This window comes from Myiozetetes cayanensis, unplaced genomic scaffold (genome assembly GCF_022539395.1).
Source record: "Myiozetetes cayanensis isolate MyiCay16 unplaced genomic scaffold, myiCay2020 scf3, whole genome shotgun sequence".
NCBI lineage: Eukaryota > Metazoa > Chordata > Aves > Passeriformes > Tyrannidae > Myiozetetes > Myiozetetes cayanensis.
Genome location: NW_026087521.1, coordinates 53,972,765 through 53,985,842, shown reverse-complemented (window position 1 = coordinate 53,985,842; position 13,078 = coordinate 53,972,765). Strand labels below are relative to the sequence as shown.

Below are 13,078 nucleotides of genomic sequence, written 5' to 3'. Positions count from 1 at the left end.
TTTCCCAGACAATTTTTAATTTTTAAAGCTGATGAGTGCCTCACTTTGACAGAGTGTTAAACATTTACATGCGCCAGTAGGGTGCCTTCTTCATATCAAACTCAGATGGCTCATCTGCAAAAATAATCCACTAAACAAACTGAAAACTATTCCCTTCATATTCAGAAAACTTGGCCAAAAGTACTTTTTTCCTTCTGGGATCAAAGCAAAACTATGCAGTTTGGTTTGTGCAATGGGGTTAGATATTTTTTCCTCCCTGTACCATAGCTTCAGTCAGTTGTCAGCCAAGAGATATGTTTGGATTTTTCATCCCCATGTGGATTTGTGGGAACACATGCTAGGAGACCAGATCAACATTGTAATAGTGCCTGCATTGATCTAACACAGTGTTTATGTGGACTCCAGCCATCATTCATTTCTTCTCCAGCATACAGAGGCTATAATGGATTATTTTGTACAATAATCATGATAGTACTTAGCTGTTGTCTCGCGTTTGCAAGGCATTTTATGAAGAAGGTCAATATAATTATCTCCATTTTACAGCCGGAAAGCAAAGGCACAGAGACATGTTAAGCACCACGAGGTGCGAGGGTTCAGAGACTTCTTAACACTAAGCCAAAATTAAGATATGAAGTCAGATGTAGGTGGGCTGTCATCAAGACCACAGAGCTTCTGTGCTTGGGGGAAAAAAAAAAACTTCACCCATTGTGAGTCTGTGGAGAGTTTATCTCACTGCCTTAAACTCAGCTGAAGAAAATCACAGGATTAGTCTTTAACAGGGCCTAAACCATCTGTGCTTACAAACTGGCCCCCACCTAGCTTGTGCAGCATATGCTTAGCAGCCACTTAGGGGCACTTTCCTGCACACAAGCCCTGCCTGCAGGGGACAGGAGCGCGTCATTAGCTTTTCCCCGACACAGTTCTTGTAACTACAGGATAAAAATGTGTGTGTGCTTAACCCACACCTCCTCCCAGGCCTGGGATAGACTCTGTCCTGTATTTACAGTCTCCTCCAAGCATCCAGCAGCTGTCAAGTGCGAGCCCTTCCCAGGTTTCAGGTACTGGAAATGTTATATTACCTTTGCAGCTGACAGTAGTGTATGCCTAGCATTGAGGTATATCAAGATATATACAACAGAGAACTCTGAAAGGAGAAGAAGTTGCTTGTTTGGACAGGTATTTCGACAGGTTTCTAAATAAAATACAGGTCATTTGACAGTTTGTGATGTGAAGCAAAAAGGGTTGCCAGCCTTTCCCCCTGCTTCTGCACTGCTTGCCTCCTGAGCCTTTAGGCATCTGCAAATGCAAGAAATACTTGAAATTACAAAAATCAGAAGAGGCAGTTTGGTAGCTCATATTTCTTAAAGTGAAACTCCAGTAGGTAGCTGGCTGGATAAAGTGGATAAAGCATAATCCCTGTGGACAACATAAATAGTTTGTCTACTCCCAGTAATGGAAGAAAAAGAGGGGGAGAGGGTGGAGAAAGCGAGAATTATGGGTCGCTTAGAGGGAGAGATTTCCCACAAACATTCTATGATTTGCTCACAGCTTCACCATGTGTGAAATCAGGAGTCTATAATAACTTTCCAATTCTGAAAATACAGCTACTCAGAAGCCACAGTGGGTTCACAGAAGATGTCTGCTCGCGTGTGGAGCCCACTGCCCTCGTGGGGTGAGTCCTCAGTTTTATTAAACCAATCATAACCTCATGCAACTGCATTTCCCAAAGCGGATAGTTGGCCTTTCCCTTTCCATCTTGCTGTACCTTTAATTTCTGATTCATGAAGTCAAGGCCCTGCATGATGATTAAACAGGCGATGAAACAGACCTCATGGCAGAGTTCAGAAACATCAGCTCTAATTACCTGGTGCTCTCTACTGTTAATCTTAAAAAAATAAACAAAATTGCATTATATGTTGTTACATGTACAATTTAATTATTTTTTTAAATGTAAACTTCTGGCAAGAATGTTCCTTTGTCTGTCCCGTTTGTCGAGATACAGTTTGTTGTTGAACCTGGTAGTGATGCAATATCTCTCTGCAAGGAAAAGCATTGACAGCAATATGAGTTTTTCTGGAGTTAGCTATTATTAGATTTGAGGCAAGTTGGGTGGAGGTTTTTCCATAATTTATTTATGGGCATTTCAGCAATACTTTTGGTCAGTGAAAGAATGAACAGAATGCTGTAATGTTAAAAAAAAAAAAAAAAAGGAGTTTTGATCAAGTTTTGAAGGGAACTGCAAGGAAAATATGCAAAAGAAGAAAATGCTGGGACAAAGGAAAGGGACTGGTACAACACTGTTCAGTTCCTCAAATGGTATTTTATTCCAAAATACCTAGGTTTTATTTTCTTATTTTTTAAGAAAAAAAGCCACCAACAAAACTTCAAAATTAAGTGAGTTCTTTTGTGTGTTTTTCTTGGGATTTGCCTACAAATAGAAAGTTCTCACTTAATATCAGGGAATAATTAGTCTCTCATCTTCATCATGCTTTGCAATTGTGTAGGCCTGCAGCTCACTAATGCCTTCCCCAGTTATTGCAGGGGGAAGGGGAAAAAATCATTGCCCGCTTATATTAGAAAGGAGTGGTGTTGGGAACCTGTGTGGAAATGCAGCAAGCATGGTTGCACTGTGAGGATGAACCCCTGCAAATAGCCAACAGGTCTGAGCACTCTGCACCTTGAGGAGACAAACTGTCATTCCTGAACCACCAAGTAGGAAGAGGATTTCATTAGTGAGAGACAGAAAGAAGCAATTACTTAAAATGGTAGAGTAACTTAAAACATTTTTATCCTCCTAAGTGAAGACTAAAGGGCTGGCTAACTCGACAGCCACTGCTGATCTCAAGCATGTTTGTTACTTTAGATTTCACCTTCAAGTTGTTCTCTCCTATACCCAGGCATATATCCCTCATGCAGGTCTGTTGTGTCTTGGGTGGGAATGAAAATTACCACTGGCTGAAAAGAGTCTTTCTGGCCTCTGGAAAGCTTGCTATTCCTGTTTCTTTTAGTTCTGATCAAAACACAGTATGTATGTATAATCTTACTGCACATAAAGCATGCAAACACTGTTATGCTTTTTGGAGTGGTGTAGTGCATTGTGAGAAGAACTTGTATTTGCTGGCTGGGGGCTGCTTACATATGTATTCTACTTGCTTCTATATATACTTTTAATACTGCCTAAGAGTAAGTGAGACAGAGGTGCCAGTCCAGTTCACCAAAAAAGTTTGATAGCTTCTTTTTATTTTTTCAATTTGCAGCAAAGTAAAAGTTAGGTTAGTCTTAGGGAGGCTGTTTCAAGCACTAAAACTATTTGGATTGGAAACAGACCATCCAGGGAAGTTGTAGTGTCTTTGTCATGGGTGGTTTTAAGAAAAGAAGGGTTTAAATATCTGTCACAATTCATGTACAGGTTGCATTCGATCCTCCCTTAGAACAAAGGACAAGATCCAACAACTTGTAAAGACAGTAAATACTCCTGTGTTGGCTGTGCAGAACCAAGCAGTACTTCTGAACTGGTGGTAATGCCCTTGGCTGCTGTGGAAGTAAGGGTTTAAACTAAAGGACTGCCTTGGGGGCTCTGGTCCTGTCTCTGCAGTGCAGTATCTCATCTTGCATAGCCACTGATGACAGATCCATGAGTAACCAAGCGATTACAAAGTCCTCTCTCCCCTGGCACAATCTCCACATTTGTGGCAAATGGCTGTTGAGAAACTTTCTGAGATGAAGATTGCACATGCACCATTGTGTTTAATAGCTACCAGTGTCCTTATCCTCCAGGAATTTGTCAGATCTCTTTCTGAAATAATTTGTGCTCTTGGCTTCCAAAATGTACCATGGCCATGGGTTCCAAAGCTTCATTATGAGGTGAGATTTGGGTTTGGCTGGCAGTTTCTCTGAGCATTCTCGGCTAGTGTCTTCTGAGAAATCCCAAGTAATTGCTCCCCTCCATGTCAGGCACAAGTCTACATATCTCTTACAGACCTCTAGTACAGGGAGCCACAGGAAGAAAGTTGGGAAGGGTTTTTGAGCTCAGTGGGAAGTCGGAGGTGCTGCTTTTGCACAGCAGAGGAATACAGCTGGGTGGTTGCCCTTGGCTAAGCAATAGTCAGCTGAAATATCAGGGTAGCCCTTTCTTTTAGGTGTTTGCAAGAGGAGAAGCTGATTAGCTGAATCTTGCCTCTCTGTGGGGCAAGAGCTCCTGCTGAGTCCTTGCCAGGGGTCCTAATTCAGCTTGTTGCTGAAATCAGCAGGACGGAGCTGATGAGGGGAAAAAGCGGGTGGTGTGCCATCCGGCTGCCACGTGTTCTTCCCTCCCACTCACACTGGAGGCACCACCAGTGCCTCATTTCCAGCTGGCAAGCCGGTGGCCTCATTGCGTCACTCATTCCCACTGCTTTTGGAGTTGTATGTGTTTGAGGAGCAACACCAGAGTCATCTCCCTGAGCCTGCTTGTCTAAACAGTCAGCAGCAGTCTCCCAGTGGCCCTGCAGGGACGATGCTACCTGATGCCAGCACTCTGTTCCTTCTTTGACGGGTGTCTTCTTTGCAGCAGACTGTACACACGCTGCAGCCCCAAAGGCTTCTCTGCCAGGGATGTGCATTTCACACCTTCTTTACTGGTACAGGATTACAGCCTTGCTTTGTAAATTAACCCCCTGTGATTAGAAACATTAGTACTCTGACTTCCCTGGCAGTATAAGCAAGGCCCTCATAAGGCTTGTGGCTTGTTCCTAGCAGTTGGAGATAGCACTGGGAAATCCTTCGAGTGCTGCTTTTGATCTGAGCTGTTATTGCAGTGAAGCACACTGAATTTTGAATACAGAAATTACATGGAGTGGCCTGATCCTAGGTACACTCCTGTTCTGTCTGGCAGCCTATTTTGTGTCATGTTTTCCCCTACTGCTGACAAGAAGATGCGATTTGCAGGCAGTTGACAGGGTGGGGAAGGAAAGAATTGCGGCACTTAGTGCTCTCCCCATAAAAATGCCAACTTCCCATTCACTTCAATTTGCCCTAAGCACCTTTTTAAAATGTGGCTCAATTTCCCTCTTTTAAACTTTTTTTTTTTCCTGGCACTTATCATCCTGCTATGGTACTTAATCAGTCCCTGTCTGAATTGTCTGTAAGGATAATTGATGTCCCTGTCTCCAACAAGCTGAAAATTGTTTCCACCCAGCCTTTGACATATAAAGGGACTTTGTTTTCTGCAGTGGGTGTTCTTTTCTAATAGGCAAATGACCCTGGCTGTAAGGCTTGCAGAGTGGAGTACAGCTGCAGACACCTGTCTTTCCTCCCAGGCCAGGAGAGGTGTGGTGCCCTTCTGGATTAAAGTTAAGGTCCGTCTCCACAGCTCATCCCATGCAGGCACTCTACAAGTTGCTGGGGTGCATTTTCCTCCAAACTGTTTGATCCTGTCTTTTCCCAGGGAGGTTTAAAGAATGAAGTGTCCCTGTCCCAGAAGCACTTCCCAAAAAATGCTGAAACTCTCTTCAGAATGCAACAGCCAGGGTATCCGCACCTGGGCAGGTGAAATACTTCAAGTACCAAAAGATCATCGGCAGTCCAGGTTGGTCACACTGAACTTCCAGCCCTTTCAGTGAGAAGGTAATTAGTCTTTCGAACAAATGAGTCAGAAATTCTCACTGCCACTTTCGAAAGTTTAAACCAGCCTGATGTTGCTGACATGCCTGTGGTGTGCCCACGTGTTGCAACATCTTCTGAACTGGTAGTGTGACTGGGAATCAAACTGCCATGTGCGAGGTTGCTACTACAAAATCTCTAGTAAGGCCCAGTGAGGTTTTGCTTTCTGAATTAAAACAACAAAAAAACCCCAACCTCTTTTGAAGTATAAACTGTCACTGAGTCAGCAATATGAATGTCTGAGTCTGCAAGGAGCCTGAGACAACTGTCCACTTCTCATGTATCCTCTTCATCTCAACGTGTTTATGTTGTAGCCTAAAAATGATGCAGCACCTAAGACTGGTGACCTTGGGAGCACTGTTTTTTTACAAAGGCTGGTGAACAAACCAACCACCCAGCTCACTTGTTCCATACTCCTTGGATGCTCACCTTATGTCTGTGTTAAGCCCTACAAACCAATTACTAGAAAACTTCCCAAACTTGAACTTTCCCTGAGTTTGACCTGCTGTCTCTCTCTTGTACTCAGCATGCACAGTTGTGGCATTTTGTGAGAGCAGAAGGACTGAGTCGGGTGAATGGAGTTTGTTAAAAAAAAAATAACTATCCCGAGAGGTTAGTTATTTTAGTATTATCCAAATGGAAAGGGGAATTTTGAGCAGTCACTGCACTGAGGTGCCGAAGACACCAGAGGGCTCTACTGCGAGATGTACAGCTGGATTGCCACAAAGTCCACAGGATTTTGCTCTCGAGGTATGCTCTCAGTTTTGATAAGCCACCCTCCAAGGCTGGCTATTGCCAGCAGTGTGGGCCTCTGTGTCTTGCTTGGAACATGACAGTGGCTCAACTTGTTCTTGTCCTCAGCTCTGCTATCTTTTATCAGGATACGATGGTGTTTGGGAAATCTGTGGAAACCTATTATGCATAGCACATCTTGTGGAAGGACCAGGGCTATGCCGAGAAACAAGTTTTTGACAGCACTTGACTTAATTTGGAAAGCAACCCCTTCTTGATGTTTTTGGTGGTGTCATAGTTCTCCTCAACCTGTTTGACAAATGAGCCTACCTGTAGTTGTGTTCGTGCCTTTCCTGTAGGAAGCTGATGTTGGAAGAGTGCCAGGTTTGCTTGGATGGGGAAATCTCTTACACGACTTACCTTGTCTGCTCAAAAATTTTGGCTGCCTCTCGAGAGTTGGCATGATAAAGAAATGTGTTTGCTAGGCTTTTATCCTTAAAGGGATAGAATTTCACTGGTATTTTACGCTTAAAAGGATATAAGATTTCTTCATAACCAGAGCACACAAACATATACATTCTCAGTCTGTTGCCTGGGATATTAGGCAACTCCTAATAAAGCTAAAGCCTAGAAATGTAAGATTAAAATACATTAGTCAGGGATAAATTGTTTTATATTGCACAAAAAAAAAAAAAATCTCAGCATGGATAGGAAACATGCCCTAAGCCCAGTACAAATCTTACTTGTCAAAACCTTCGTGATACGTAATGGGTTAACGTCAAGAATGTCTAGGGGCTTTATTGTACTTGTTTTAATTATTTGGAAATTGCTCTTCCTGACTCCAGTGATAGCTTGGATTCTTACGTGGCAGTTTCTGCTCGATTTCAAAACATCTTGACTGTCTGATGAGATGTGTGCGAGTGCCTGCGCTCCCTGTCATTTTTTTATAGCGACATCAGGGATCTGCCGGTGTGAAAACCCAGTGCGGGCCGGAGCGGGACTTCCAGTTCGCGCGCGTAAGGAACGGCGGGCGGATATAACAGAGGCGTGCTTCACACGGTTTTCTTCCCAGCCGCGGGGGCAGAGGACGCGGTGCGCGGACACGCGGCTGGCCCCGCTCCTCGGGCTGCCGGAGGTGCCCGGGCCGGAGCGGCGCGCACCCCGCGGCCCCGCCGAGCCGAGGGGCGGGGCGCCCGCGCAGGACGCCGTCTCATTGGCCGCCGGGAGCGCCGCTTTGCATATCCCCGCCCCCGCGCCGCCCCATTGGCTGTGAGCCGGCGGCGCTTTGCATAGTCCCGCCCCCTCCTCGCCGGCGTCCGGCGCGGCGCTGCGGTGTGGGGCCGGCGGCGCAGTGCAGGAGCGGAGTGCGAGCGGAGCCGGGCCGGCTGCGGGGCTCGGCCGGCGGCAGCACCACAGCAGCACCGCCGCTTCGCTGCCGTCTGGCGGAACGGGGCGAAGCGAAGCGAAGCGGCTGGCGGGTCACCCCGCGCCCCCTCGCTGGTCTGTCCCCTCCCGCGTTTCCCCTGAGCCGCTCCCCGCCCGGGTCCCGCGGGTGCAGCATGAAGTGCGGCGATGGCCCGGAGAGGTAAGACGGCGGTGAGGACGCTGGAAGACCTGACGCTGGACTCCGGGTATGGTGGCGCGGCGGACTCGGTGCGCTCCTCCAACTTGTCGCTGTGCTGCTCGGATTCGCACCCCGCGTACCCCTATGGAGGAAGCTGCTGGCCGCACCTAACTGACTCCATGCACAGTCGGCACAACAGCTTCGACACCGTCAACACCGTCCTAGCGGAAGACTCCGAGGTGCTGGACTGCGCGGGGCAGCAGTGCTCCCGGCTCCTGCCCGACCTTGAGGAGGTCCCCTGGAGCCTGGAGGAGGTGGAGGCACTGCTGCTGCCGCCGCCGCCGCGCCGGGAGCCGCGGGCGCCGGGCGCCGCCAGCCCCGGGAGCCGGGATGCGGCGGCGCGGCTCTCGACGCTGGTGAGCCGGGCGCTGGTGCGCATCGCCCGGGAGGCGCAGCGCCTGAGCCTCCGCTTCGCCAAGTGCACCAAGCACGAGGTGCGGAGCGCCATGGAGATCGTCCTGGGCTGGACGCTGGCGGCCCGCTGCACGGCGGCCGCCCTGGGCGCCCTCTCCCTCTACAACATGAGCAGCAGCGGCGGCGACCGCTTCAGCCGCGGCAAGTCGGCCCGCTGCGGACTGGCCTTCTCCGTGGGCAAGTTCTACCGCTGGATGGTGGACAGCCGCGTGGCCCTGCGCATCCACGAGCACGCCGCCATCTACCTCACGGCCGGCACCGAGAGCCTGTTCCGCGACATCCACGCGCGGGTCCTGGCCGGCCCCGCCGCCCCGCTCCCGCCGCCCGGCCGCCCCCCGGCCGCCGCCGCCGCTCCGGCCGAGAAGGAGAAGGAGGGCGGCGAGGCGCCCCGCTTCACCCTGGAGGCGCTGGAGCAGACGGTCAACAACGACCCCGAGCTCTGGGGCTTGCTGCAGCCCTACCAGCACCTCATCTGCGGAAAGAACGCCAGCGGTGAGTGAGTGCGGCCGCCGGGCGGGACCGGGCGCCACCGACCACCTGTTGCGCCGGGCGGGCCCCCGGGCGCCGGGCGGGCCCCGCCGCCGCACCTGCCGCCGGGGATGGGGCGGCCGCGGAGGGAGGAGCGGGCACCGCGGGGCGCGGCTGCCCCTCACGGCGGTGCCCGGCGCGGGCAGGGAGGGAGGGGAGCTGCCGAGCATCCCCGGCCTGGCTCTGCTGGGGCTGCCCGCCCGCTCTCCGCGGAGCGATGCGCGTGATTTTAGGGGGGCAGCTGGCCGGGGTGCCGGCGAGGGCTGGGTGAGAGACAGTGGTTCAGAGCTTCAGTTTTCCACAGGAAATAGCAGAAGCGCAGCTGAGCGCTCGCAGGCGAGATCAAACTTTGTTACATATGCAGTGGTTTGGCCAGCGATTGCGTGGTTGGCGCTGAAATGCAGTCTTTCTGGACAGATTTCATTCATGTTGCTGCATGTTTACCCAGAGCCTGACACAGATGCAACACGGTGATGCATCAACTTCCTGGACATTTTTTTCCCTTGGCTTTTTAAAGGAAGAATCCGATGTTTTTAATAAGTTATCTTTCGATAGAGCAGCATTCCAAAGTTGACGTTTCTTGTTTCAGCTCCCTCTGTTTGTCAGGGAAGGGAAAATGGAACGAGCCGAGTCTCGGGGAGGCAGAGTTAAAATCGGGTGTTTTTTTTCCTTACCTTCTAATAAGCGTGCAGAGGTACATGCAAACACTTTTATTAAGCTTAAATTCAAAATACCTGTCAAGCTGAGATGCAAATATTGGAGAAGGGGAGAGGAAGAGAACTGGGAGAACAAGGATAACTGGAAGCCTAGATCACGTCTACAGATAAGCCTTGTTAAGTTGTTATAGCCACAGAGGATGCATTACAGCTAATTATCTATTGTCTTAAGACACCTTCTATCCCATAAGAGACCTAAAGGAGGATGCCAAGTGGGAGTGAAAGAAAAGGGCAGCTCCTTCTCCCTGGTGCAAATAGACGTGGTTTCGTTGTGTTCTTCTGGTGGTTTTACCCCAGCAGTGGATGTCCTCCCCAGAGGCTTTGCTGAACCTCCCCTCGAAATGCATTCGCGATCGGGGGCTTGTGTTGCCGGACCCTCGTGTGTTGTTCCAGCGCTGTTGCAGGCAGGCATGGCTTCCCCAGGAGTGCCACCGTTGTTTTTTTCCTTGAGTCCTGCTGCTGTGCCTGTAGGTTTCAGATGGCACTGTGTTGCGTTTCTGACATTGCAGCACTGGCTGTGCAGGCTCCTATTGAGCCTTTCATTTTGTTTTGCGGCTCTCTCTAACTCCCTCTGTATCAGCTCAGTGGATTTAAATGAACTTCATTCTGACCCTCATTTATCTCACTTCTAGGGACACAATATAGAGTTTTCATCTCCATTTTCTTGTAGCTTTACCTGCCATGAATCTCCTTAGTAGCTTAATCCTGACTCTAGCAAATAGCATTTTTTAATAATTTTTGAATCAGACTCTAGCAAGTTGTCCATTTTGTTTTACCTCTCTCCCTATGTCTCCCTGCTTCTCATGCAAATGCCTGTAATGTTGTTTTGCTTTTTATCATCGACATAGTTTGGTATCCTGTTAAATATATTTAGAGTTACAGGTGCAAGCTAGAGCCAGACCTTCTCGTAATAAAAGCCATTTTTTACTGCTGTTTATGTTTATTTAGATTTAATCCAAGGGCGTGTTGCATGCTCTTAAGTACTTTCATGGCAACTAAACTAGCCATTAGAAACCTTTAAAGACATTAACCTGTTTCTTCACCAGTGAGATATATATCTGTTTATATAGTCCTCACCATTTTGATGTCTTGAGTGCTCCCTGGTTATTTCCAAACGTTTCCTTTTCAGGCACTTAAAAAAGGTGGGGAAATCTGATGTGAGAGATTATTTGACCTGCTTGAAACTATTAGGGCAGGCTGTGGTAGAAGGCTTGGACTGCTAGAAGCTACATCTCTGTAGAGTGGCTTAACCACAAGCTCATCCTTCCTCTACTCAGTACTTAAAACACCATGATAGTGCAACTTAATAGGTAACAGACTTCTCACATCTATCTACACTCTTCCAGGAGAACAGACAGGTCTTGTACTCTGGAGGGTCAGTAAATTGACAAGAAACTACCCTGCTGTGTGGCACGTGAACACAAAAGCACTGAAATCAGTGTGTTTGGTCCATCAGGTGTGAACAAGAAGTGGTGGTGGGTCCTTTCTGGAGGTACCACGGCTGGTATAAATTGAGTGAAGGTGGGGATGGAAAGCTGTGCAAAAGCAGATTCCCTAGCAGTACTTTATCTGCAGACAAGTTTCTGAGGGGAGAGGTTCTGTCTCTCTGGGAGACAAATGTCAACCCTTAAGTAATTTTTCAGGCTAAATCCAGCGCCTTAAAGTCCACCCAGACAGTGGAACACGCAACCCGTGAAGATCATGGGATGCAAGTATGTGAGGAACATGAGTTTGCGCATGATGTAGTTCAAGATTGCTTTAATACAGTCTGTGAACACCAGTGTTGGGGAAGATGGTCTGAGAATCCGCAAGACACAAACCAGCCTTTCAGGGCTTCCCTGTAAGTTGTGGAGAGCGTTTAGTGGTTTCAGATGAGGTTTTTTAGCCTGATGTCATACTCGGTCATCTGGGAAGCTGCTGAATAAGATCAGTATTGCAAGATAACCTTCTCCTTCCTGTAAATGATGGTCATGCTCCTTCAGAGAAAGATGTCTGAGCTGGTTCATTCCATGGACCCTTGAGCCTGCCTGTGGGTCTTCCTTTGGGTACATCTGGCCTGAGCTTGGACAGGAGCCAGAGCCCTGCACTCAACAGGAGCCGGCTCATTCCTCTTGTAGGGTTGAAAGCCTGTGGATGAAGGTAGTGGCACTTCTTCATGTGTTGCAGGCAGCAGGACATGTCTCCTTGATAAGCCTCATGATAACCTCTTGTGTGGGACAAGGAATAGGGGTGACAAAGGAGAAGCAGGCAATGCCGTGGCAGTAATCCACTACAGTATGGCAGCAGCTGCTTGCATACTGACTGAGCTTATCTTTCTGATTATTATATTGGAAATAATAGACCATAAAAGCACTCTGAGGTAGTAATTTACACTCCACTCCCTTCTGCACCTCCCCACCCCCTAAATTTAAACATCATGGGTTGAATGAAAATTTAAAACTTCACGTTTGGGATTTCACTGACACTTAAATGTTTCAATTACGAGCTCTGTCTGAACAGCACAGTACACGTTTTACATCCTATAACAGTTGCACAGAGTGTTATTTCCCTTGGAACAGTGGGAGCAAAAGACTGTGTGCTCAATGAAAGGCAGTAAAAGCTGGCACCTCTGTGGTTTAAGCCATATTATTTTAGTTTCTTTATTGCTCATCAAACTCTTACTTTTAGGCCAGATCCAAGAATCGCTTTGAGATGAATGGGGAGCTTCCACAGGTCTTGGACTCAGTGCAAATCACAGGAGAAAGTCCATGTGTGTTGTTTTAACAGGAAATGCCAAGTCCAAGTAGCACAAAGTCACCTACATGGTATTATGAAGGTCCTCTTTTGCCAGGAGGAGGAATGGATTAGACAACACTTAAGAGTTAAGAAAATGGGTTTTTCCTGTTTCAGTCTTAGGAGTCTCCTTATCTTATGTGTCAGGACTCATGGTGGGAAGGGCAGAGGTCTGGAGGGGCACAGCCAGGGAGGTGGGGATCAGGGGGAGGAATTTTCTGTGGAGCAGCCAGCATGCACAACTCTGCCTTGTCTGTGTGTGTACAGCTTCTAAAAATAGTTATTTGGAACCCAACTGTGTCGCTGTGGTTTCTTCCCCTTCTTAATATTATTTAGAGAAGAAGACACAACAACTAGTAAGAAACCCAGGATTAGGTCTGGCTCAGCTGACACGTGTCAGCTAACCTCGGTTTAACCTCAGCCTCTTCTAATCCAGGTGAACTTCAGGGACTCTGAGCAAATGAGCAATACCGATATATTGGTACAGCTTAACCAAATAAGTAAATGCTTTTAAGTTTTGATATGTATGTATACATGTGTGTGTGCATATAGAGACCACCATACTCTTCTTTTACTGGAGAGCATACCTGTTACTTCTCTGCTTTCTGTTGTAACTGTACCTTTCAGGATGCCATTCTGGCTCTAGGGGCAA

General features: G+C 48.0%; 1 protein-coding gene across 4 annotated transcripts in view; it reads left to right on the top strand.

The window, feature by feature from the left end:
* Nucleotides 1-7,770: 7,770 nt before the first annotated feature.
* ABTB3 (ankyrin repeat and BTB domain containing 3) overlaps nt 7,771-13,078 on the top strand; it is a 182,529-nt gene continuing 177,221 nt past the window's right edge. For 2 of the 4 annotated variants that reach the window (XM_050323698.1, XM_050323699.1), the window contains exon 1: nt 7,771-8,902. In XM_050323698.1, the coding sequence (XP_050179655.1) occupies nt 7,945-8,902 (958 nt within the window). In that variant the 5' untranslated portion in view covers nt 7,771-7,944. The remainder of the gene's footprint in view (nt 8,903-13,078) is intronic. The other 2 variants (XM_050323696.1, XM_050323697.1) reach the window with 2 other exon arrangements.